The sequence below is a fragment of the Ptychodera flava genome, chromosome 15, assembly GCF_041260155.1.
Source record: "Ptychodera flava strain L36383 chromosome 15, AS_Pfla_20210202, whole genome shotgun sequence".
NCBI lineage: Eukaryota > Metazoa > Hemichordata > Enteropneusta > Ptychoderidae > Ptychodera > Ptychodera flava.
The window spans coordinates 4,955,471-4,982,305 of NC_091942.1; the positions used below are offsets into that span (position 1 = coordinate 4,955,471).

Sequence of the window (26,835 nt, forward strand, 5' to 3'; positions counted from 1 at the left end):
TGATGTTGTAACCTGGAATGCAAACCTACCTGTCAAGTCTACAAACGGTTTTCTGAACTTGAAATTTGAATTACGAAAAGAGAAGGCGCTGCGAATGAATAAGGGTGATCAATAAGTTTAAATGACACTAGCGACAGTCTGCGAATATCTATGTGTAGGGGCTAATATAAACAAAACAACATGTCTCGGAGGGTCGTACAACCGGACAAAAGTGCGGGTTGAATGAAAAACATCAAAACTGAAAGGTGTATCAATAATGAAGTTGTCAATGTTACAAAACGTACTCTAACCAGTGATAAAGATTGTACACATTTCTGGAAACATACATTCCACCCTATCTTTCTAGGGATCTATTGACAGGTCGTAAACATATCAACCCAATGACGTCATGGAACTGAACAAATATTGTTGGTCATATGACATTGTTCAAAAGGTGACTGGCAGGGGAACGTTTAAAGTGTGCACCTTGGTATCCATTAATATGATGACAAATGTAAAGATCGTCTTAGGTTTCCTGTATTTGGTGGCAAACTCGGCAGTCGTGATATCCCAAGGTAAGTGAACGGACTACCTGTTTAGTCTGTTGCTGTGTATCATTATAGATCTTAAATAGAACGTCTTGTAGCCTGACTCGCAGTCTCTTATACTGATATGTCATTGAGTCTCAGAATCAACAAGTTTGACTTGTACTAAGTTTGTCATGAACACTAGCCGATTAATTTCACTTGACACTCAAGTTATGGCATACTATCCACACGAAATTGCTTAAAACAAAGGCTTCAAGCAAGCGCATTACAATCTTAATATCACCAGTTTAACTTTGAGAAGTAAAATATAGGGAAGCAAATTAGTTGCTGACCCTTACCTACCTCAGATTGTTACATTTGTCATGTGAATTGTCTTGATGTTTTTATCTGTATGTTTTTCGGCGTCTGAATTTCCACATTTCAACTGAATGTTAACAGGATAGTAGTGTATATGACAAAAGATTAAATGTGGTTTTGATAACATTTAAATCTGGTTATCGTGAAAAACAGATGTGCAAAGACATCGATTTTGTCTGTATATTTCCCTCATAGTCAGTGTATGTTTGTATGTTGTTTGCGTGGAGAATTGGGGCTTTATTTATGGCACATGTCTATAAATAGCCATTCAAAAAGCGGCGTTATACATTGTGAACGTTGACTTCATAAGCCTAGTACGCAAATATATGTTCATCAAGACAACAATAATTGTTTTTGCACGGACCCAAAATCACATAAGGCAAGTTTAGAGGGAGCCGTTCAAAATTTTGGAGGTTCTGTAAGAAATGAACCTGACAGATAATTAACTTAGCAGTTCGCAGAACGGATATCTTCTTTCGTTTTCAAGAACATCATATTCTTTCAGATCATGGTGAACTGAATGATAGTTTGTCTACTGACGAAAATTTTGACGAAGGACAGTATAAAATTATGATTTTTGAGGTAGGTTTACATTATGAAACTTCTATCAAGCTGCTGGTTTACACGACGATGAGGAGTGGTTGAGAACGTGCTTGTACTGAGCCTTTTATCGCAGCTCGTGGATATGTGTTGCTTTGCTGTCAAATTCCACAACAAGGGGCAGTTGCTAAAGTGAGATCGGCGTCCAAAAGCAGACTCATGTCATATACAGGTAAAATGGGAAGTTGACGACTTAAGTCTTTAGTCACTTAACACTCATTAAATATGCCATTTGACGTCCTACTTGTCAAAATGATCAGTAACTGAACACATCTTTAATGATAATCATTTCACCTAATGTCAAAACCGTTACCATGAGTAGACATTTACCACAGTGACCTTTGGACGAACACATTTTATTATCGACAACATGTGACATAGTGAATAACAATGGAAATAATCAATAAAAGGACTATTTGACTCTTGTAACTTCACTATTTTGATTTCTTTTAAATAATTCTGGTATTTTATCGCACATTTACTCATTTGCAAGTCTCTTTATCCGTCTGTTTTCCTCTCTCTCTCTCTCTCTCTCTCTCTCTCTCTCTCTCTCTCTCTCTCTCTCTCTCTCTCTTAGGATACAAAACCAGGCACTGTGGTATTTTCACCAAAAGCCAGTGTCAAAAACCAACACGTACATCTGAGTGATGCTGGCGACGCAAAATATCAAATTCAGGATGGAAATGAAGTACGTAGACAATTTTTGATCAATGGTATTAATTCCACTTTCTTATTCCTCATTTAAAGGGATATAGTCGTCGGAACTGCGCTCAAAGGTCGTATGGGACCCATGCGACCCATGGCAACAATGTATCCAAGGCACAATGGTGATTGATGACAGTTAAAACATGTCTGTCATAATCTATCATCGTATAATTTAAATGTTGCAGCAATGATGAATAGCTGCATCTTGATATCTTGCACGAAATACATTGTTTGTAAACAAGAAACTCGCACAGGCGCAGTTCCGACGACTATATTCCTTTAATTGAAACAGTGCGAAATTTCCGAAATAACTTCTATAATATTTAACGCTTAAGTTAAAGTACGACGAATTCGGACGCACGCGTTGTAGAAGGTTTCTGCGCCAATTTAACCCCGGTTTGCCGTAAATGGGTCATGTTGTAGTGCACATATTTTACATCCCCTGTCATTGTTGAAATTGCGCTTTGCCAAGTTTTTAGACCAGATGTCTTAGAAATAAATGTGATCTACGACCTTGTATTATGTTGACCCCTAGGAAGATGATTTTTATCGAATATGAGCGAAAAATTAATATTCCCTTCCCATTTACGTGGCGCAGGTTACAAACTTACCTAGAGATATTTCAAAAAGTAGCGTGGTGACACTATTTTATGAATACGGCAAACTGATCACTATAATGTCAAGATTTGATCGGCCAAGTTTGGTCAAAATGACATCATTGAGAGCGACAGGAAGACAGTTCGAAAATTATGTAGTGATAAAATTTTGATATCGTCATTTTGTAGTTGATACTAATTTTAAAATCTTAGCAAAAATAAAAACTAAACTTTCAATAGATATGCATCTAAAGTCTTGGTATTTTTTAAAATTATTTAATTTGCTAAGCGTTGTATAATTGATTTAATTAGTGAAAGTGAACTATGTCATTCTTAATTATTTCTAAAGACGCCACTTTAATGACAGTTTCCATGGAAACGACAGTTTAATTTTTACACTCGCACAACTTCTAAAAGTGTTTGTGCAAAGTTCCACGAAAATGACAATGCTTTTCAATTTTGACGTAATTGGTCGTACTTAACCTTAAACATGTTTGCTGGAAAACTGTCCTGTCAATGATGACAAGGATAGCAGATCATTAATTAAAGCCCTCATTTCAATAGTAAGCGCTAAAAAGAAACTTTACTTTCCTTTGTGAACTACTACATTTCGGGATAATTGGATCTTCATATTCTTCAAATTTCTCAAAAGTGTTAGTTGCCCTACAGCTGAATGTTGCAATATTGCAAATTATTCATAAAACAATGTATAACTTAAAAAGAAGACCAGGTGAGCTTAGATTTGAAGGTAAAAAAACATCACCTCACCATCCAACTATCCCGAATTAGTTCCAATCTTGTTAAATGTGGTCGTTCACATGGAGCTATTTCGAAATGAATGAATAATGAATAATAATGAATTACATTGTTTTATTGTTACTTAGTATGGACGATTCAGAATAGTGCAAACCAGTGGTGACATCATCCTTGCTGGGTACCTTGACTACAACATTGATCATACTTATGAACTGTACATTTCGTCATTTCCGGTAGGTCATAAATAATATTTTGTGTGTTACAGTAGATAAAACAGCAGCAACGTAAATTTGCTATGTAAATAAGAGATGTGAGAGGACCATCGATAATAGGCTATAAACTACACGATATTGTAGGTATAGATGGAGGAGTTTGGAAAAAAGTTTGGCATGTCTCTGTTTGCTAATATGTAATGTGTCTATAAAATTTAGTGTGATTATGTAAAAAGGGCCTGAATTGTGGAGAGCGGCTTCAGTTTCCGATATTTTTGGGTTTTCAGCCCTATGTTTCATATATGTTGTTGGGTAAATAGGGAAGAAAGATGACGAGAAAAATAGATATTCCAATGCACGTTTAAGATACATATTTCAGAAATACAGTATATCATTTTACTTTTATACTGCTCATATACTTTATGACACATTCTCGTAAAGTATGGAGTTGATGTTTGACGCTGAAAGAAACAGTTGGATTCCTGACCAAGTAATGAAGATATATAATGATCCTGACACTAGCCCTCCCCATTGTTAATTCTGGTCTCAGCCCTAATTTTGTATATTTTCGTCATAAAAAATAGCCGCAAAAATTACTTCAAAATGTCAATGTAACTACACAAGTGTTCTACTAAGCAGTTGGTATTGTCGGACTTAATTTGGTTCCGAGAAGAAGCTCAAAGTTTACAGAAGTGAACCGACGATGGCGCAGTGTCCATTATTGTCGACAAGACACTTGAAAAATGTACTCAACCTCTTCCAGCCAAAACATCACTTAGACTTTGACATCACAGAAGCGGAAAAATGACTGTTATGGCAAATTTGCAATTTCCTCCGGTTCCATCAAATCAGACATCTAATTGTTCATGGTCCCCAACTAGGATTTTCAATATTTACAGAATTATTTTCAAGATGCATTTTAAAGTGAGCATTTCTTTCGTTTGTAAAGAGCACCATATTTGAACAATAATTCATACTGCTGGTATTGTTCGCTGATATTGAAATGTTTCATAATTTGCCCGTAGTTTTCTTTCATACATTTTCTATTGATTGTAACAGACTGTAAACATTTCCCAAGGCAAAGGTAATACATCTTACACGTTGGTTGTCATCGTCGTTGACGTTGCAAAATGGCCTCCAGTCTACAACAAAACGTGCGAGACCAGACCGCATGAACACACCGACTGGGTATGTAAACCCGCATTTTTGTTTTCTGATTATTATTGATTTTTCTCATATTTTGTTAAATGTTGCCTTTCGCTTATATTTTTAAGGAACTGGTCAGATTCTTAGGTCTCAGGGAGTGGACATAAATTACAGGGGGGGGGGTGGGCCGGTGTTTTTTTGGGGGTGGGTCGCCATTTTTCGCGCAAGCATTTTTGAAGGGTCATAAAATTTTGTGCAAGCCTATGGGGGAGGGTCACCTTTTTTCATGCATCAAAGCTGAAATTGCATGTGCACGTTATGGAATACTGAAAAAAGAAAAAATACCTCCTGGCACTTTCATTTTCTGCCATTACCATTTTCGGCGCGCCCTTCAGCCGCAAATTTCAGGTATAATAAACAATGTACTGATGATCCAAGCAGCCACATTGATTTAAGTTGTCATGATTTCTACTTATTCAACACTATTGTGCATAACTGTCCCCTATAATGACTCTTTCAATAACAATGTGGGAGATTACTTATTTGACATCATTCTCCCATTGACAATACATTGGGTATAGGTCGGTGTCAAACGTTCATGTCGCTGTATGTACATTTTTTAATTTTTTGAGGACATTGACAGAATACAAACTGTTCAGAATAGTGCATAGTGTCATCAATAACAACTGGAAGCTTCAGGTCGAACAACTTTTGAATAACAATTTAGGATCAGATAACCTATGAGTTATTTGTGGTTTCCTCATAGCCTACAATGTATAGTGAATCAACATTTTGGTGAAATTCCAAATCAAATTTCTTGCACAACCATTGACTTGAAACCACTCTAGTCTAATCATGAATATTAATACTAATAATTAGGTGTACATAAATGCACAGGTTTACCAAGTTTTGTATTGGAAAAAAATTATTCAGTTTCATCATAGACTGCCATGTATAGTGAATGGACATTTCAGTGAAATTCCAAAATCAAGTTTCTTGCACACCCATTGACTTGAAACTACTCTAGTCTAATCATGAACATTAATACCAATAATCAAGTGTACATAAATGCACAGATTTTCCTATTTTTGTATTGGAAAAAAATTATTCATAGTTTCATCATAGACTGCCATGTATAGTAAATAGACATTTAAGTGATATGCCAAAATCAAATTTCTTGCACAACCATTGACTTGAAACCACTCTAGTCTAATCATGAACATTAGTACCAATAATTGAGTGTACATAGATGCACAGATTTTCCTATTTTTGTATTGGAAAAAAATTATTCATAGAGTTTCACCATAGACTGCCATGTATAGTGAATCAACATTTCGGTGAAATTCCAAAATCAAATTTCTTGCACACACATGGACTTGTAACCACTCTAGTCTAATCAAGAACATAAATATCAATAATCAAGCATACATAAATACACAGATTTGCCAAGTTTTGTATTTAAAAAAAATTATTCATAGTTTCTTCATAGACTACAATGTATAATGGATCCACATTTCACTGAGCGAAATTCCAAAAACAAAGTTTTTGTAGACAGATGCATGTGTTACCACCCTCTTCTAATCAAGCAAATTATGTCAATTATTCAGGGTCATATATACACAAATAGTGCATATTTTTAATTCTGAAAATTTTTTTTTACAGTTTTGTCATAGACTCCCATGTATAGTGGATCAACATTTTATGCAAAATTCCAAAAACAAAGTTATTGTACACAGATGCACATTTTACCACCCTCTTCTAATCAAGCACAATTATGTCAATTATTCAGGTCCATATATGCACAAATAGTGCAAATTTTTAATTCTGAAAATCTTTCGACAGTTTTGTCATAGACTCCCATGTATAGTTTTGTCATACTGACTCCCATGTATAGTGAATCAACATTTTGACAGAAATTCCAAAATCAAATATCTTGTTCACATGTGCACTTGTAAACAACCCATGCTAATCAAGTATATCTATATCAGTTATTAAACATCTGTATATGAACAGATATAGCTAGTTTTATACTGGAAAATACACGTTCGTAGTTTTCTTATAGTCGACTACATGTATAGTGAATCAACATTATCGATAAAATCTAAAAATTACATTTTTTGTACAGGCATGCACTTTTTACCTGCCACTTCAAGCAAAGTACATTTACATGAATAACACACATATGATTTGATATTTTTTGGACAACGCGTTATATCGGCCACATTTTGCCTTCCTTTCGGGGGGCGGGGGCGACTTAAAAAGTATAGCAAGTAAGAAGGGGGTCTTTAACACATTGCGGGTTTTTTTGGGGGGTATTGAGTAACAGGGGAGGGTCACTTATTTTCATGCACGGATAAGGGGGAGGGTCACTAATTTTTGTGCATGAACTTTTGAAGGGTCACTATTTTTTACGCAGCGGTTTTTCGAAAAACACCGGCCCCCCCCTGTAATTTATGTCCAGTCCCTCAGGAGGGTTGATTCCTGTGTGCCTGTGTGCAGGGTTCATCCTATAATGATTTTGATGATGAGGTATCCACGGTTTGGAAATGTTCATGGTAAAGCTTGATCCGAGTCCGTTTTCGCCATGTGAGATCTGAATGAGAAAGTAACATAAACCATGTTTCATGGTACATTGATATTACATAGTAAAAATATCAAGACATTTTTATTTCATCGATGCACATCAGTTTTGAGATGATTCTTCCCCCAAGTGTCAGGTTATCAAGTAAAAGGTGTGTTTTTCAGGAGTAACATGATAATTGCTAACCAAAGGTTGTTGTCATATCTGGCTCTCAAGGTCAATACGAGAAAAAATGTCCTTTCTTATAAGCTCTTTCTAAAACTAGCTCTTCAGAGTTTGTCAGGAGTTGTAATTGGAATCAAGCAAACAAGCTCATTTTTCAGTGTTGCCGTCCGTGGTTTTGATAAGCGCGTGAATCTATTTGTTAATCACAGCAATGATTTGTTTGAAAAGGATTTTAATCCTGTCATTAAACAGTGATTCAAAAGGCAACAGAGAAAACCACGATAGAAAAGTTCATATTCGATACCTTAGAAGCTAGTTTGCTATAAACGTGTAATTTCAAGAATGGTTACAGAGAATGTAAATAATGTATAGTCACAGAGAGAAAACATTTCATTTATTCCTCGATTATCATGAAAAGACAGATAATTAATCAGGTCTTCTTTTGGTTGTTCCAAAAGGGAGAATAGCTGTAACTTATGACAATACATCTTTGTTATTTTTCTATATTATGAACTACACCTTTTCGTATTCTCTTAACCGTTTCGCAGTGTTCCTGTCTTTAGAGGTCCACAATGACGATGAATGGGTTAAAAGCCTGTTGAAAAAAGGCTGCATACATGTACGTATAGCCCCCCACACACAAATATATATATATATATATATATATATATATATATATATATATATATATATATATATATATATATATATATATATGACGTTGACAAACTGAACTCTGACCATTTTTTGTCGGTAATATACAGAATAAAAATCAAGAAAAATGTTTAACGATAAAGCTAATGTCCATTTTCCAAAAAGATTTGCCCACATATGAGAACACTGATTTTCAGTGAGCAAAGCATGGGTTTATCAACATTCAACATTCGACTTATGTCTGGTAACAGTCTAATTACCCACGTAAGGCTTTGGTTTACTGCTGTTCTCTCTGCATAACTGACTTACATTAATTCATGTACAACTGTTTAGGACTAGGTATGCAAAGAAAGTGTTACATACATTCATGGCTCTTCAAAAATACCATATTTTACTACATTAAAAATTTTCAATGTTATAACTCCTATGCCTGCGACTGAGAATTCATAAATGTCGCATTATATAATGTAAATTATATATATATATATATATATATATATATATATATATATATATATATATATATATATATATGTGTGTGTGTGTGTGTGTGTGTGTGTGTGTGTGTGTGTGTGTGTATCCGCTGAAATTCCCCTTCCCCTGTCAAGAAACTGACCAGTTCTGAGATCTCTTGGTCGATTTTTAAAAGTTGTGTGTTACTTCACATCCAAGGAAAATAACGTTTTTAAAAGGTTACAAGTTTTGGAACTTCATATATAGTATGAAAAGAATATTGAATATTACCTTTTAGTTTTTCACTTCGGCTCTTCGAACGGTTTGAATTTTTATGTCTATTTTAACGTTGTGTCGCTCCAGTTTCCTCTGGTGGATTTTTAAAGTACTGGACTGTCCTCGGCTCTGTTTTGTGGTGTTTTCGTCGTAATTTTGATCCGTTTTCCGTGCTTTTTTTACGTTCTGCAAACCACCACACCAAGCAAGCTCCTATCGAAGACTCTGGTTCGGGTATACACCTGGTCGACTTTTTTTGGATTGTTTACAAGGCAAGAATGCGTCCCCTACTTTACACAAGACTTTCACTCTTTAGCATAAGAAAAGCTGTGAATGCTGATTACCATCAAAGAAGACTTGACTCTACCGTATGGCACAAACTAAAATATCTAAACATATGTAAATCACGGTCAACAAGGCGTGGTACAACTGCTGGTACAAATCGTTACATTCCTGTTCATTTGACATCGAGATCATCTATCAGTCGATATCCGCAGAGAACTGTATGTTATCAGAACTTGATTAACGTTCAGTTGTGCAACAAATTTCCTTCTCAAAGCCACAAGAACGTTAACATTACAGCCTGCTTATTAAATCCGTGTTCCATCAACAAGAAACTACCCTAGTTCATGATTTTATTATCTCTCACAATCTTGACATTTTAATGCTAACTGAGACCTGGCTAAGTGGTGATTGCCGTGATGCTCCTGTCATAGCCGAGATCTTACCTCCTTATAAAATACAGGAGAAGTCGAGGCAAGGTCGTGGTGGAGGCACAGCCATTATCTACAAGGATAGTATTGGTGTTTCAAGGAGAAATCAAACAGCTACACTTGCTAAATCCTTTGAAGCTTTGTCTGTTGAGTTACGTATCATATCGGATTGTGTTATGGTGCATACAATCTATCGTCCACCTCCATCCAAAAAGAATGGTTTCTCTTTTGCGATGTTTATGGAGGAATTTGAATCCTTCCTTCATGAAATCCAGTTCAACCGATTCATTCTATGCGGTGATTTGAATATTCACCTGGATGACCATCGTCCTCAGAGGGTAAGCGTTTCCTGGATTTACTTAATTCATTCGACCTCGTCCAGCTGGTCAATGGCGCAACACATCGCAAAGGCCATACACCGGACGTGATCATTGCTCGCTCTATTGATGCTGACCTGTTGGCAAATGTTTTACCAATAGACATGTGTTTTCCCGATCACTATCCAGTATTTTTTGTCATCAATTTATCAAGACCAACCAGAGTAAGTGGCAAAGAAATATCGTATCATCAGATTCGGAAAATAAAACTTGATAACCTGTCAGCCAACATCGATCAATTTGTCTCGGACACAGCATCCATTGATGACCTTAATCACCTTGTGTCTGAATACACAACGCCCATGAAGTGCATTGTTGACAAACATGCCCCAGTGAGGCGCCATGGTATAATGATGACATCAGGGCTGCGAAGCAAGTACGGAGACGATATGAAAATTGTGGAGAGATTCTGGACTTATGGTACAGATGTTTGTGAATCAGCGTGATAATGTGAATTCGATGATTGATGATGCAAAAACGAACTTCTACACGGGCATGATTGAGGACAGTACCTCTGATTCGAGACGTCTGTTTCGCGCCGTATCGAATTTATTAGGGTCGGACACTCGTGTTGATCCCTTATCGGATACAACCCCGTCTGAGAAGGTTGAGGCTTTTGCCAAATTCTTCTCGGATAAAATCAAGAAAATTCAGCTTGGATTCCCGGCTATTGACACTGACGTTATCACTGCCTCCGAGAGCTATGGCTTTGATCTGGACATTAAATGGGGCGACTTTGAACCTACTACGGCTGATGAGGTGCGTCGCATTGTGATGAACTGCCCAAACAAGTCGAGTTTTATGGATCCATTGCAAACTAAATTGGTCAAAGCCTGTATTTCTTCACTGCTCCCTGTTTTTCTCAAAATTATCAATCTTTCGTTGTCGACAGGAAAATTTCCTGATTGTCTGAAACTGGCAATGGTCACTCCAATTCTGAAGAAAGCATCATTGGATCAGGATGTTTTAAACAATTATCGACCAGTGTCAAATTTATCATTTATATCAAAGATTACAGAGAAAGTCGTAGCTGCCCGATTACAGAGCCATCTCAATGTCAATAATTTACATGTACCTCGTCAATCTGCGTACAGAAAATATCATAGTACTGAGACCGCTCTACTCCGCTTACATAATGATATCGCTTGTGCTATTGGTCAACAGAAAGTTGTTTTGCTTGTCATGCTTGATTTATCGGCAGCCTTCGATACTGTTAGTCATAATCTTTTGTTACACAAACTTCGTTCAATTGGCATTACTGGAAATGTGCTATCATGGTTTTCTTCCTATCTCTCGAACCGTGATCAATGTGTAATTCTCAATGGTGCTGTGTCCGCCACCAAAAAATTGGAATGTGGGGTTCCCCAGGGAAGTGTACTCGGTCCCATTTTATTTACACTATACACATCATCATTAGCTGAATTGCTCACTGATCGCGGTGTTTCACATCAGTTGTATGCGGATGATACGGGGATTTACATCTCGTTTGAGGTTGATGACTCGGCACCCGCCATTGCTCAGATTTCTGATTGTATCAGGGGTGTGCAGTATTGGATGTTGAGTCACCGTTTGAAGATGAATGACAGTAAGACGGAGGTCATCTGCTTTGGAACGAGGCATTCCCTCTCCCGTCTCGGGCCTGTGGATGTTACAATAGGCGGCTCCCTCGTGAATTCGGCGCCAGTTGTCAAAATCTTGGTGTTCTTCTCGATAGCCAATTGACGATGGAGCGGCATGTGACATCCACATGCAGGAGTGCATACTTCCATTTACGGAATATAGCTCGCATCTGTAAATTTCTCCCACGTTTGTCACTTGAAAGGCTCATTCATGCTTTCATTTTTCTAAGTTGGACTATTGCAATGTATTGTTTCTTGGGCTTCCCTTATGTTTACTACGGAAATTACAGCTAGTTCAAAATAGCGTGGCTCGCTTATTGTCTGGCTGCCGCAAGTATGATCACATATCTCCTGTTTTAAGATCACTTCACTGGCTCCCAATCGAGCGTAGAATTGAATTCAAAGTCTTATTACTGGTTTTTAAGGCACTTCATGGTCTTGCGCCTATCTATATCATTGACCTTTTAACACCCAAGAGTAATACGCGCCGTCTACGTTCTTCAGATTCGGGCTTGCTTGAGGTTCCGTTTACGAGGTCTTCATTCATATACAAACGGGCCTTCAGCCATGTCGCTCCGCGTTTATGGAACGATTTACCGGCTGATATTAGAATGTGCAATACCATCGATTGTTTTAAGAAACGTCTAAAAACGCATCTTTTCCGCAAAGCTTTTAATTAATTGTCTTTTTAAGATTTTATACATTTTCCTGTGTCTGCATGTTTTTTTAGTGTCAAAGGTTTGTTTATATTTTTACATTTGTGAACCGTTTAGAGCATTTTATGGATTTACGGTATAGAAAAATAAAAATTATTTATTATTATTTAGTTTTTATGAAACCAGTGGAATCTGTCAATTATATCGACCAATAGAAATGTCATGAGTTTGCCACAAGTTATGTTATCATTCGCAATGTCAGGCTACTGTAACGAACTGCCTGGTGCAGACAACGGTAATACATTCATGACTTGTGATACACATTTTAACATTTACTTAAATGTCAGCCCGCGTTTCTGAGATTGTATATTGGGAAAGAGAAAATTCCAGCAGACGAGCTAGTGTACAAAAGGCCTGACGAACCCAAACTTAGTTATGTAGAGGCCGATACGGACAATAATCAATGTGAGTACAATGTATATATATATATATATATATATATATATATATATATATATATATATATAAAATATAGTGGTGAATGAAAAGTGACCCATGCGGGACTCGAACCCACACCCCCCGTAGACATTACGGATGCTCTACCAACTGAGCTAATGGATCAGTCGGTCCAATGTGGGCGGTCCTGACTCTTAGATGGGGCTTTTCATTCGTTGTGCGTTGATGGTGAGTAAGGCGGCTAAACTCATCACCTAACCTTTCAACCTAAGGATCCCGCGGGATTCTACAGGGCCTCGCACACAAGTCACCAACTTAGGAATCAGTTATTGGTAATGAGGATCAATCTTATGAATGATGCAAAGCCAGAGAAGAATATATATATATATATATATATATATATATATATATATATATATATATATATATATCCATAGAGGTAATATCTCATAGTGTCAATACGTCAGTACTTGAATACGCGCAAGGTACGGATCAAAATGCTTTATTCGTACACTGTAAGTATTCTTAAAAGAAGCGAATGTGTTTTAGTTTGTAGGTATGCTTTGACTGTAAACGTCAATCTCGATACGTACAGCGTTTGAGAACCATACGATAGAAAAAAAAACATATAAATATGTCATGGTTCTAACTTTGGGTAAATGAAGGTTCAGACTCGATCATTTAGTCTCTATGTTTCATGAGCAATATTGCCGGCCTATGCTGGAGGTAATAAAATTAATATTGTCATTGCCAGGCATTTGTCAACATTTCAGTTTTATTGATTTGTGTCATCAAACAAGAAACAACTGACGAAGCTATAACCTAGACTGACATGAAAAAGAATGGGGAACAAACCTTTTCTATTTCTAAATTTATAGTGTTTCTCTTATATAGGTGGCATTCGAGTTTTCTTTGAAATGAATGACCATGTGTTTCCTCCTGAGGATAAGACGGTTCTATCAACACGCTGTTCAAATGATAACTTTCCGCCCGTACATCTCCATCGATATTACGATAAAGTGAGTTGTTTATTTGCCTTGATTCATAGGGGACTATATCATTCTCGATTAGCCTACTTGTTCGTGTTATTTTACCGGACACATACTTTCGTGTGTCCAGAAAGTAGAGCATAGTCAGTCAACAATACGCACCCTTATCAACTCAATTTCCCCATTATTTCGTTGTGTATATTGTGAAATTGCAGTCCTGTTGTAAGAACTGTCTTTTGATTGAATTTAAGTTAAGTCACGGTGCCTTTTCGAAGGTGTGTATTTTCAATAAAATTAAACAAGTAGTGATCGATAATTTTTTGAGTGCGCTGAACGAAATATGCGCTTCCGATTCAAATACGTCCGCAGTGGGCAAAATCTTCAAACTTAGAGGCAAAAATCTCCTGAACCACGTAATTTCACTTTTGCTGCAATCACTTGACACTTGTCGATCAATCATGGTAACCGGATAAGACACAGGGCGTAATACCATAATTGCACAGGAAGTACTTTGCCTCAAATAGTTACACATGCAGAATGTTATAAAGTAACATTCTGACGCTTGAAAACAAAAGCCGTTCATTCCATGTCAGATAGTTCTCCCCTACTCTACATCGGCCGAATTACTAATAATGTCTTTAATTACTATTATCATTGCTGTTGTTGTTTGTACCGTCACAATATCAATGCAATAAGTAATATACGCAGTAAAACGTGTATAGAGGTAAAATGTCAATTATTTGATAACATCCTGCAATTTTGACAGGCAAACTTTCCATCCGATGCCATTGTTAGTCCCTACTGGTTTCGCCAAAAGGCAAGGAAAGGCCACTACAGTCTACTTCAGGCTGATATTGACAACATTGACACAAGCAAGCAGTTCTTTGTCAGTACATGCTCACTCTATTTTCAAAATGAACAAGTAATAGCGAAAGAACTCGACATACGTGTTTTAGGTAAGTTTACTGATGAAATTTTACTAAACAAATTATTATGGCCAGAGAAATATTGATATTATTTTACTATGTTTCAGGGTAAACCAGTCTCTGGTTCCCATTAAAATGACGATTTTCTTTAGTTTGTTTGTATCATAACGGGAAAAAGGGCTACGCACCTACCGCAATAGTCTAATTATGGAACGCGGGAGAGGAAAAATAACCATTAAAAGACTAATCTGCTTGCCCGTTAATATTTTGCTTCCGACCAGTTGCTCAACGAAAATCAATACTTTTGGCGAGCTTGGTACCCTTTCCGCTTAGTCACTGGTTTCACAACTTCCATAAGTTTCCTGTCAGTTTACAATGCGAGTTCGAGTAAAACGTGAAAAGGAGTGTACTGTCTAGCCTTAATGATTTAAAGTGGCACTCCCACTTGGTAACATTTTTAAAACATATTTTTGTAATGCGTGGCGACTGTGCGCGGATCGCGAGATATCGATAAAAACATGTCATTTCCCGAGCGTATTTTTCACATCCCGAAGTTTTACGATCGTTTCTGATTATGACTCGAAATCCCCCGAAGGTTTGTTGTTGTGCTGATTGACGATATTCTAGGGAGTCCATAATAAGTTCGAATGACGCAATTTTACCTCCCACTGCGAAAACTTTATATACAGTATTATGCCTTTACCACAGGTCAGTTTTTGAAAACTTAGCTTTTGTCGTTTTCATTATTCTAAATCAGTTGTATTACATTTTTAACCAATACCACATAAACATCAGTTTTTACGTGTAAAATATTAGCTGATTCCGATGACTACATTTTGTCGTCTGCCACACAGTACGTGTGGTTCGCCGCGCGCGTGGTATGCATCTATGCATACCACGCGGTGGTCGCTATGTATCAACCGCACGTAATGGGCTAGTCACCTATGCAAATTCTGGTGGAATCAGCAAAAATTGTTTTTCGTTTTTTCACCGAGTCAGTAAGACTCAGCTTTCTGCCACCGGGCATGACCGATCACCGACGCAAGTGGTACTGTGGCGTACAGCAGCGTCAGTGTAGACTCGTACTCCATAGCTTAGTTGACATTGGCCCCAGTGCCGAACGTTCGATGTTCGGAAGCTGAATTTAGGTGGGCCACCGGAATTCAAACTTCTACTTTTTTGAAGACATGTTTTTATCGATATTTCGCGATCCGCGCGCAGTCGCCACGTCAAATATCGACCGTTGGCACTAAAAAATGTGTTTTAAAAATATTACCAAGTGGGAGTGCCACTTTAATGCATGATCCGATTTGAAAACTGCTATGCAAATGTGAGAAAGTGTTGCAAAACTCAGCAAACTTGCCACCTTTCGGCTAAAATCAGTACTTTAGAAATGTTGATGTTTTAACGAAGAAAGCATTATGTGCAACCATTATTTCTAGTTGCTATCGAATGTTTTAGAAATAAATGCTGGTACAAAATAGTTGATTACACACTGTATCTGCTTTGGAAGAATTTCAACTTATAATGGTGACACGACCCTATCCGATATAAAGGTAACACTTTTCCAATTTGTTTTGTATCGGGAATGTTTACTTTGTATAAATTCTAAAACTGTTGCGATAGTTTTGTTAATTTCTCCAGGAAATTAAAGCGAAAAAGTGGCGCTTTATTATCAGTTCTGCAGAATTGAAGAATACACCCTTTGTATAAATTTTCTAGACGCGCGCTTCAAAAGGTCGCTAAATAAGCACAAATTAAAGTGCAATTTTTGTGTTTATTCATTCCTCGCACTGTTGTATATAAGACTAGTCACTGTCGTTTATCATGAATGAATTGGATTTTCAATAGGTTGTCCTTCTGGCATGTACGGATTTAAGTGCGATAAAATGTGCATTTGTCAGAACGGTGCCAGCTGTCACGTGTTTAACGGGGCTTGCCAATGCCCGACAGGTTGGTTTGGACCAGCATGTGATATGCGTGAGTATTCAGTGCTTAAAATGTTAGCTTCATGAAAGGCCAAGTAACTGTACATCTTTTTCACTATTAGTTCTCAGTGTCAACCAAACTTTCTTAAATTAAATCTCCTAAGCCTGCTGATATTAAGGTAGTTAACTTGTCACCCAGCCTGTACAAACTGCTGCAAAGTGAATCCTGGTCCGGGCTAGTATTGGAATTTCATGTAATCAAAAACGTAAAAAAATTGTATGGACAAGCTAAATAGGGGTGTTTCTACTTGACTTTAGGAAGTAGCACAAAAGTTTGCAATTGGCATATAAAACACGAATAGTGGAAAATTATCAAACGTTATAACTGCTGGCCTTTTTATACTGTCTGCAGTAAGTGAAATTGGTGATCTCTAACAAATGGCTTGGTGTGGCATTACAATGCCTCTTCAAGAGTATCCTGTACTCATAGACCAAGATTTGTTGAAGTCAGTGCATTCTTCTATGATGCTACATATCACTGTTTGATTTTTTTTAAGATTATGAAAAGATGTGCCCTTCTTTGCCAAACAGCGGTTACAATATCATAATATCATCTATTATTATTTCTCAACTTTCAGGAAAACCTTCAATTGTTGTGTCCCCAAAGAGGGAAGTGGCCAATTATGGCAGCATAGTGATGCTGCTCTGCGAAATAGAAAACATTAAGACGGATAACAAGTCAGCCATTACCTGGTATTTTAATGGTCACAAAGTCGACGAAAGCGATGGTTCAACAATCATTCTTGGAGAACAGAGATACACAAGGTGATATTTGACAATAATAATCATATGTATGTATGTATGTATGTATGTATGTATGTATGTATGTATGTATGTATGTATGTATGTGTGTGTGTGTGTGTGTGTGTATGTGTGAGTGTGTGAGTGTGTGTGTGTGGATGGGTGGATGGATGGATGCATGCATGCATGGATGTTTGGATTGATGTATGGATGGATGCATGGATGGATGGATGGATGGATGGATTGATGGATGGATGCATGGATGGATGCATGGATGGATGCATGGATGGTGGATGTATGTATCTATCTATGCAAGTAGCCATCATTAGTTCATTAGTTTTGTGTTGACAATGTTCGGAGTGTTGTATGTTATTATACATTCTAAGATTTGGTGTATGATGATTTAAATTCTTTGTAGTTATAGTCAACTTCAGATCAAATCTATGGTCGATGTTTTGGCTGGTTACTACACTTGTCAAGTTCAAGATGTACACGGCAATGTTTACATTGATTCGTCCGAAGTGAATGTCAGTAAGTATCATTTAAAATGTAAGAGATGAGGGCTATACCTTCGAAAAATGTTTAGACTAAAAAGTTAGTATGGTATCAAATGCGATAGGTACCGACCTCATATAGCAATCATTCGACCGTTAATGTCAACATAGAAACATACTACTTGAACTAAAAATTTATCATGTCCGTTACTCAAGTTTCATGCAACTCGCAATCTTCATACTAACTTTTCCTGAGGTCTTCACTCTCATTTATATGGTTGGGACGTACCATTGAAGCCCAGTGGCTACATCAACCATTAAATATTTCTTGAAGGTCAAATTAATAATATGTTTAATTAGTTGCAAGCAAGTAAAAATCTTCAACCAATCCGTCTTAACGTTATTAGTCCCCACGGACACCGTCCGGGGGGACTTATAGGTTTGGTCATGTCCGTGCGTCCGTCCGTGTGTGCGTGCGTGCGTGCGTGCGTCCGTCCGTTCACCCAGATATCTCAGAGACGCCTGGAGCGATTTTTTTTCAAACTTGGTTCAAGGATAGTACCCTACCTCATACAGATGCACTTCGATTTGTTTTACAATGCGATCAAATTTGGCCGTGTTAGAGAACTTTTTAGTTTTCACCTCCATAGACCCCCATGTATAGGCAGTCCATAGACTCCCATGTATAAGCACAGGCAACCCATAAAGTATTACTGAGATTTTCACACTGGCACAGGCAACCCATAAAGTATTACTGAGATTTTCATACTGTTTTCTCTATCATTTTAGTCCCCACGGACACCGTCCGGGGGGACTTATAGGTTTGGTCATGTCCGTGCGTCCGTGCGTCCGTGCGTCCGTGCGTCCGTCCGTTCACGCAGATATCTCAGAGACGCCTGGAGCGATTTCGTTCAAACTTGGTACAAGGATAGTACCATACCTCATACAGATGCACGTCGATTTGTTTCACAATGCGATCGAATTTGGCCGTGGTAGAGGACTTTTTAGTTTTCACCTCCATAGACTCCCATGTATAAGGCAGACCATAGACTCCCATGTATAAGGCAGACCATAGACTCCCATGTATAAGGCAGACCATAGACTCCCATGTATAAGGCAGTCCATAGACTCCCATGTATAAGGCAGACCATAGACTCCCATGTATAAGGCAGACCATAGACTCCCATGTATAAGGCATATGCCCATATATGCCCATATATAATTGTGGGCAAGCCAATAGAGCTAGAGGTCTGAATTTTGGCATATATGGATTAATTAGCAATACAATTTTTTTTTTCAAAATGTCACGTGACCTTGATGACCTTTGACCTTGAATATGCATATATATGCATAACTCAGTAATCACAAGTTCTTTACGCTTCAATTTTGATAGGATAATAGACCTTAAGATGTCACATCTTGTACCTCATTTATTATGCACATATGTATTTCTTGGCTGGCCAATACAGCTAGAGGTTTGATCTTTTTTCCCGATTTAGAACCATAACTTAGACATGCCTCTTGTTTCAAATTGGGAACAATGACATAGACCTATGTGTCCATAGATCTGAACATATACACTTTAGTGATACTTCTTAATGACCTCATTTCCCTGCCCCCTCAAGACTAATACTCCTATTACAAGTGGGGACTATGTCATTGTCAATGACTTGTTACATTCTGCTTTTGGCATCGAACACTGTAATTTCCCATGAGGACATTTGTATACTATACATACTCACTGAGTAACGTCTGCAACAGAAAGGTAAACAGTCAACTTTAATGGAATTGTGTTGGGATACTATCTCTAGCAATTGATTGTATTATTTAATTAGCTCTTATGAATTGTTACCACTTCAGGAACCGAGTCTCGAATGTCAGAAACGAAGCTCGATTGATTTAATTATTAATATTGTTGATCTATTCTGCAACGTCACAGTCCTGCCTCAAGGAAATTGTGAAAACTCAGAAACTCACATTAAGTATTTGTGAGAGCACATAAATAATAGGTATATTTTTGTTTACTCTTTCCTAGAATGTTTTGATGGTACCTACGGTCGTACTTGTCAATCATCCTGCAGTTGTCATCCTCAGACATCAATATCATGTGATCGATATCTTGGGTGTATTTGCAAATACGGCTGGAATGGAACACATTGTCAAATAGGTGAATGATAACAGGAATGCCATAGCGACCTGCGGAAAGATATTCTTTGTAAAACGTCCTTTGCTATCAGCTTCTCTGACTAAATATAGGCTCGCTTTTGATTATTATCATGTGTGTAGAGTATAGCCCTGAGCTCCAGCTTGGGAAAGAAGAAAGTGGCGCTTGCTGGAGGAGTACAAGTATTCCATAAATCTCAGAGGCTTTTAATGGTCAGGAGACAAATAAATACCGTATATTTAAAGAATGTCATGCACATAAACAAGAAGATTACGACAACAACACAATTTCGTATAAACTAGACAGCAAGAAAAATAACTGTTTTCTATCATTTAAAATAAGTCTAATTCGAAAACCAAAAGTTTCAAAATTAACGTCGGACCGTAACAAATGATAATAAAAATACTTTTTGTTTGTTGATATTCTTCAAAGTCAGAATACCAATTATGATATCAGTCATTAGTGAATGGGTACCCTTTACGCTTGAACAGGGACGTCTAGCAAAAGTGTTTTCCTCTTTCGAATACTCATTGAAAAAAATATCCCGATATATTGTTGATATTTTAATAACAGTTTAATTTTTGCAGACTTTGCACGATTGCATAGACCTAAAATGTCATTATAATTCTCTATCCAAAATAAGTTAAACTGTTTTCATCTATGCTGACTACAAGCATGCCATTATCATATTTCACAACAGATGACATACAACCTTCAATAAACTCGTGCCCGTCAGACATCACCCAGTACGTAGATCGTGACACAGACTTCGCGACTGTCATCTGGATCGAACCTGAATCTTTTGATAACTCAGAAAACCTAACCATTACAAGTTCACACCAACCAATGGACACATTTGGAATCGGAATAACTTTGGTGACGTACACAGCAGTTGATGGCAGTAACAACATGGCTTCCTGCGAATTTAATGTGCACGTACTTGGTATGAATAATTCTTAACAAATAGCTTATTCACTTAATTCTTCACTTAATATTCACTTAATATCATCAAGCTCGATGTTTATCCAAGAACTTCGAAATTTCCCGTTCATCATGATTAAAGGAGATCTTAGATTCTCATAGTGAAGGTATATGACTGAGAGTGAAGAGGCAACAGCTGTCAGCAATTCATTGTAACATTACTCGCAAGTTAGCCTGTCACTTTGCAGTGTCTGCAAGATGCTTGCAGACGAAATAGTTAATTTTAGTTAATTTTAGTTTTGGGAGATTTAAAAAGAACCTTTGAAGTATTGCATTAAGACTACGATCCCGCTGATAGTTCTACACTTTTTCAAAGGACTTTTCATGAATTTCCTAGATGGTAATTTAATGCCTTATATGGATTAAATTATGGAATTTGTTACTATTCAATATTGCCATTCCTCACCAAAACCTCGATCATAATATTTATCCTTTTATCGCCGTTTGTGATTTTGTCAGCAAAACCAATCGACGGGCGTAAAGTTGGAGGACTGGCGGTGTTTGTATTTATCATTCTTGTACCAGTTTTCGTTTACATCGGTTATAAGTACAGGCTCAAGATCTACCTGGCATTTTCTCTTCCCGTCGAAGAATATGATGACAGTACGTATTCACGATTCATTTCTTTGTCAGACGCTCTGTTTTCAATGAGTATAATAACACAGCAATTTCAGACTAACATATCAACATAATTCATGCATCAATACATCCATAAATTGTATGCCAATTAGTGGTCATTCACAGATCACAAACCGTAAAACGCAAAGTTGCAGGCGTATTCAGTGTGCAAATATTATATCATGTATTTCAACAAAACGTTTGACCTGCTGCTGCTGCATATCACCCGTCAAAGTCATACGCTCTTATAGAAATGCAATTCCACATTTACCGATAAATAACTTTAACATCAATTCATGATTTTAACTCATATCAGAATATTTGTTTTCGCCGTTGATACTATGTTTCAAAATTCTATTTATTTGCAAAAAAATCGCCGAACATGAATTTTCACAACTCAACCATTTCCCAATTTATTTTCTTCATTGTAACTATCTCTGTTTCAATATATAAACGTCATTATAATGGTTTCGATTTAATGATATTTAATGTGAGAAAAATTGTGGTGGGAGATTGGATAATGGAACATATGCATGATGCAAATCATACTGACATCATATCAAATAAGACAGAAAAAGGATCTGTTATAAACCTTCTGATATCATCCAATTGAAAGACTGTAATTGAATGACTGATAGTCATAATTGTGCAAAAAAGGGACCATCACTTCAGCTCTACATCGATCGCTAAATCTATTGACCACTGTTTGTCCTTGTGAGCACTAAGTCCTGGCCGTTACTGTTTGGGCATGAGAATGGCAGCAACAGTTGCCTATAATGGGTCACCGTATAGGCATAATATGGGCTGTGAAGAAAATACACTTGGGCTAACAAAATTTATCTAGCAGATATTGCTAGTCGTGTAAGGAAAACAATATTAGTAGTATGCCAACAGACTTCAATGTACACTCAATTTTTACATCTGTTTCTTTGTTGTACACGTTACATGTCATTCAATTATTGTCGAGTACATATATTCAACTGTAAGCATACATAAGTGCACGAATATGGCTACATTTGTATGGGACATAAATTGCTAATACCTCACCAAATAAAGTTCAACGTAGAGTCAATTAATTTTTTTGGGTGCAATTCAAAATTAGCTTTTTTATACATGTACATATCTCTTATCCCATTGTCAAACATTTACAAGTATATATATTCAATTGTCAACATACATAAGTGTACGAGAGTAGCTACATTTTTGTGGGACATAAACTGCTAATACCTTACCAAATGGACTTGATATTTTGGGTGCAATTCCAAAATGTACCTTTTTACACATCTAAATATCTATTATACAATTGTCAAACATTTACAAGTGCATATTTTTAGCTAGGTCTTAATTGGGAAACATTTTAATAGTTTGCCTCATAGACTGTCAGGTATTGTGAATCGACATTTTTGGATGAAATCAAAATTTCCTGCCCTATACTCATGTAACTCATAAAATCAGCAAACGCAAAAATGCGAACCTCTTCAGGTTAAGTTTCCAAACTGTGCCCTCCCAAACGGCAGGTTTGTCAAAAATACCCCGAAAATCTTACGGATCACCCCTTATTGTCACTGGAAGCTCTCTGATATCCTCTACTAAAACATGGATGTTTTTAAATACAGTCCTAAAGCACAGGTGAGCGAAACAAACATACAAAGATCTCAATAAACAAAATAACGTTCCTATAACAATTCTACAGATGAAAAAGAATGTGACGCTTTTGTGACATATAGCAGCAGAGATGAAGATTTTGTCGATGATGTTTTAACAGATCTTGAGAGAGATGACAGATACAGGCTTTTTCTGCATCAACGAGATTTCAAAGGCGGTCTGAGTAGGTACCAAATATATTCCCTTATCTTCGAATGTATTTACGATATTTCAGTTTAAATCCACATGCTTATCTAATTATCGTGGGTACGTGAAGCATAGCTGTTTGACCATAGATTATAAAATCAAGATAAGAAGGCGGACAATTGTATACAGTGCTAGTGAAAGTGCCTTGTCTGATATTTTCCTGCTGAGGTGCTCGAAATCAAGCAAACGTAAGGTATATCTTGCTGCCACCGAAAAATATTCTGATAAACTCTACGACTTCAAACGAAGGCAAGTCTGCTAAATACAGTATGGTGATTACTTGTCGTTGTGCTACCATGATAAATTGCATATATATAATATAATGCATTTAAGAAAGTTCTAGGGCTAAATCAGTATATGGTATTATGATTAGAATTAACACTGGTGTGTGATGATGATGATGATGATGATGATGATGATGATAATAATAATGATAATAATGATGATGATGGTGATGATGATAAAAATACAACAATATCAAAAAAATCATTACCGCAATTATAATTTTCAATGTGGAAAATCGCAATGGTAATGATAATAACGACAATTGTATAGATTAAAAAAATGATTGAGACTGTTTGCCGGATAAAACGTCTTAGTTCAAACGTGTGTTTTACAGGTATATTTCACAATATCGAAGAAGCATTGGACAACAGTAGATGTACAATTTTAGTACTCTCTCCCGCATTCATAGAGAGTAAATGGTGTCAATTTGAGACAATGGCAGCTATGAGGAAATTAGTGGACAACGGACAAAGGCTGATACCGATCATGAAAGAAGATGTTATGCATCTTGAACTACCTCCTCTAATGAAGAGGATTCTGGATTCTGTAACTTGCATAAAATGGACACAGAATGGAACAGAAAAACAAAAAAATAAGTTTTGGAACGAGCTTGAAAGCGCAGTTAGAAAACGAAGAAAACATCCTGATCGAGGCTACGCGAGGAGGATAATGATTGCCCTTCGTCGACGGATGTTATTCTGTGACAAGTTTCGTTATAATAAGCTCAATAATCATGAATATGAAGTGTAAATTGGCCAATAGCCCTTTATTACGTTGTAGTATATTTGTTTCGGTTGATCAACTGACGCAAGATTGCTTTTTTTCCTTAGGAGAAGATGTCTGAATTCAATTCTTTCCAAGAATCAAAGCCTGAGTATGGATTATGTATGATTGCTTGAATACTTGGGTTTATGTGCCCGAGCGCAGGTGACAATTTGCCAGACGCCAGGTGGGCAAATTGTCTCCTGCTGCGAGGGCACATAAACCCATGTATTCAGGCAATCATACTTTTATTACATGTCCCTTTGCAGTTAATGCTATATGACATTTAGTTACATGCGGGGCGTTCTCAAACAGTTTTACCATTATCGACCTGCATCAAACAGATTTTAACGAAAGCTAATATTTAGTGCGCGCATGGATATTTTACATCGAGTGTTAAACGTCTATTTTGACGTCGAAGGACTTCACCGGACTGGTAACTATGGAAGCCGGTACGTACATCGTTCACAAGGCCCGCCAACTCCCCGGATGTTCCTATTGATATCACTACACTGATTTGCATTCACATCGAGGTATTCAATAAAACACATTGCCCAAATTGGCTTGCTGTAAACGCTTTCAGTATAGAATAGTAAAACAACACGCAAATGTTAAGGTATGTTTTGAATGTCAGTGATAATCAGGATCAAGCTTCATCGAAGTACATGTACACGTCAATGCTATTTCTTGACATGGGTCGCACGCAGGTGTCTGGTGTATTTTCTAACTTCTCCTCTTATCAATTGAAGAGCGTCTCCAGGGCAAAGTTATGGTAAGGGTTAGAAAAAACTGAACAACCTTCTTGCAATGCACAGGCTCGGGACTACCCTATTGGGCAGTACAAATGCATTTTATTTCTTTTGTACAACTTCCGCTGTTGTTTCACTTCTCTGAAAAGTGTCACAAGCTTGACAGCATTCATGTGTTTATTCTATTTAAAGAGCTATCATATACGGAGTCTGATGGGGTTTGACGGATACCCGTTGTCCATTACAGAGGGAATTTTTAAAGTTTGTCTAAGATAAATGCGAAACGTATGTAAAGCGATAGTGAACATGTTTGTGTACTTGCAATTGTATAAAATTGTAAACTTTATAAATCGTGTACAATTCATGCTTACAGGACGCAAAGATCGATCGTGAAAAGTCGAAAGACATGCGTATACGTTTTTAAAAGGGATTTCCTTGGTAGCGAGAAAAAAACTTTTCCTGTGCATGGCATAATTTTATTATCTGCAGTAAGGTTGACATAATTATTTTGTTTGATTTTGCTTAGGCGTTTTTTGGCACGTTTTCAAGATTTCACATCTTAGTGTAAATCATTATAAAAATGAAAAAAAAAGTTCCTGCTTTGAATCTTAAATGTGTACTCCGATTATTCGGAAACACTAAAGAAAACCTGCATTTATGTGTTTTTGAACCGCTTACCAACCTGATTTTCAAAATTATCAGTTTGACAAAAAGAGTTTAATTACTCTGGCCTAAATCATTGAGAACATTATGCTCAGAGCCAGGCGAACAGGCCCACTGACGCCATTGAAACATCTCATCAATATGCATCATCACTGAACACAAGCTTTGCCTACTTAGTATGTCTCACGACGATTGGTATATTCGATATAAATACACCTTGTATAAAACTCTCAAGCAGATAACCACCAAACAGAGAAAAGTTACTAACTTGCCAGAATTTAAGACATGGAATAGTAAAAAGCATTTGATCGTATTTAGGGAGTAATTGGATAGTACGGTATGACGTTGAACTTGTACCAAGGGACCAATTTTTACGCCATTGCCATAGAGTATCTTCATCACGTATTTGACATCCGTGATAATGAAACTAGAGTTGAGTGCTAAGATGACAGCATAGGAGTCACTATGAATGTTTTTTGAAAACAACCCGTTGCCATGTGACTCAGGTTTTGAGTCATGAGTTCTTAATAAAATAGATTTGTCATCCATGACATGCGTCGTTGCATCTATAAACAATCTAAAGAGACTGCAACAAATTAGACTTTTATATCTGCCGCAAACGTCTGCGAGAATCTATGGACGTGGTCGATTTTTCATACCAAACACCTGCTCTCATATTAAAATTTCCTCATTTTAGGCTCATCTATAAGAATCGTACAGAAGCCTCGCATAATCACTGATCTGTATGCTCTTTTTTCAGAAATTTCAGAATGAT

General features: G+C 37.0%; 1 protein-coding gene across 2 annotated transcripts; it reads left to right on the plus strand.

Moving 5' to 3' along the window:
* The first annotated feature begins 373 nt into the window (after positions 1 to 373).
* On the plus strand, positions 374 to 25,009 carry LOC139150970 (uncharacterized). Of its 2 annotated transcripts, XM_070723457.1 has the most exons (16): positions 374 to 554; positions 1,390 to 1,466; positions 2,062 to 2,172; positions 3,670 to 3,774; positions 4,813 to 4,941; positions 12,741 to 12,858; positions 13,744 to 13,868; positions 14,605 to 14,794; positions 16,616 to 16,744; positions 17,331 to 17,517; positions 17,912 to 18,024; positions 20,023 to 20,154; positions 20,852 to 21,094; positions 21,592 to 21,735; positions 23,444 to 23,578; positions 24,221 to 25,009. In XM_070723457.1, exons 1-16 carry the CDS (start codon positions 389 to 391, stop codon positions 24,634 to 24,636), a joined length of 2,520 nt encoding a protein of 839 aa, XP_070579558.1. In that variant the 5' UTR covers positions 374 to 388; the 3' UTR covers positions 24,637 to 25,009. The 2 variants fall into 2 exon arrangements, with proteins under 2 accessions (XP_070579558.1, XP_070579559.1); XM_070723458.1 differs by lacking the exons at positions 12,741 to 12,858; positions 13,744 to 13,868 and having other exon boundaries at positions 376 to 554.
* The last annotated feature ends 1,826 nt before the right edge of the window (positions 25,010 to 26,835 follow it).

What these genes read in the sequence shown, in the direction of transcription:
- LOC139150970 (XM_070723457.1), top strand. Translation starts at nt 389, where the DNA reads ATGGAACTGAACAAATATTGTTGGTCATATGACATTGTTCAAAAGGTG. An exon ending in TGGAACACATTGTCAAATAG is followed by an intron (nt 20,155 to 20,851) that starts GTGAATGATAAC and finishes ATTTCACAACAG; the next exon opens with ATGACATACAACCTTCAATA. An exon ending in ATTTAATGTGCACGTACTTG is followed by an intron (nt 21,095 to 21,591) that starts GTATGAATAATT and finishes TGATTTTGTCAG; the next exon opens with CAAAACCAATCGACGGGCGT.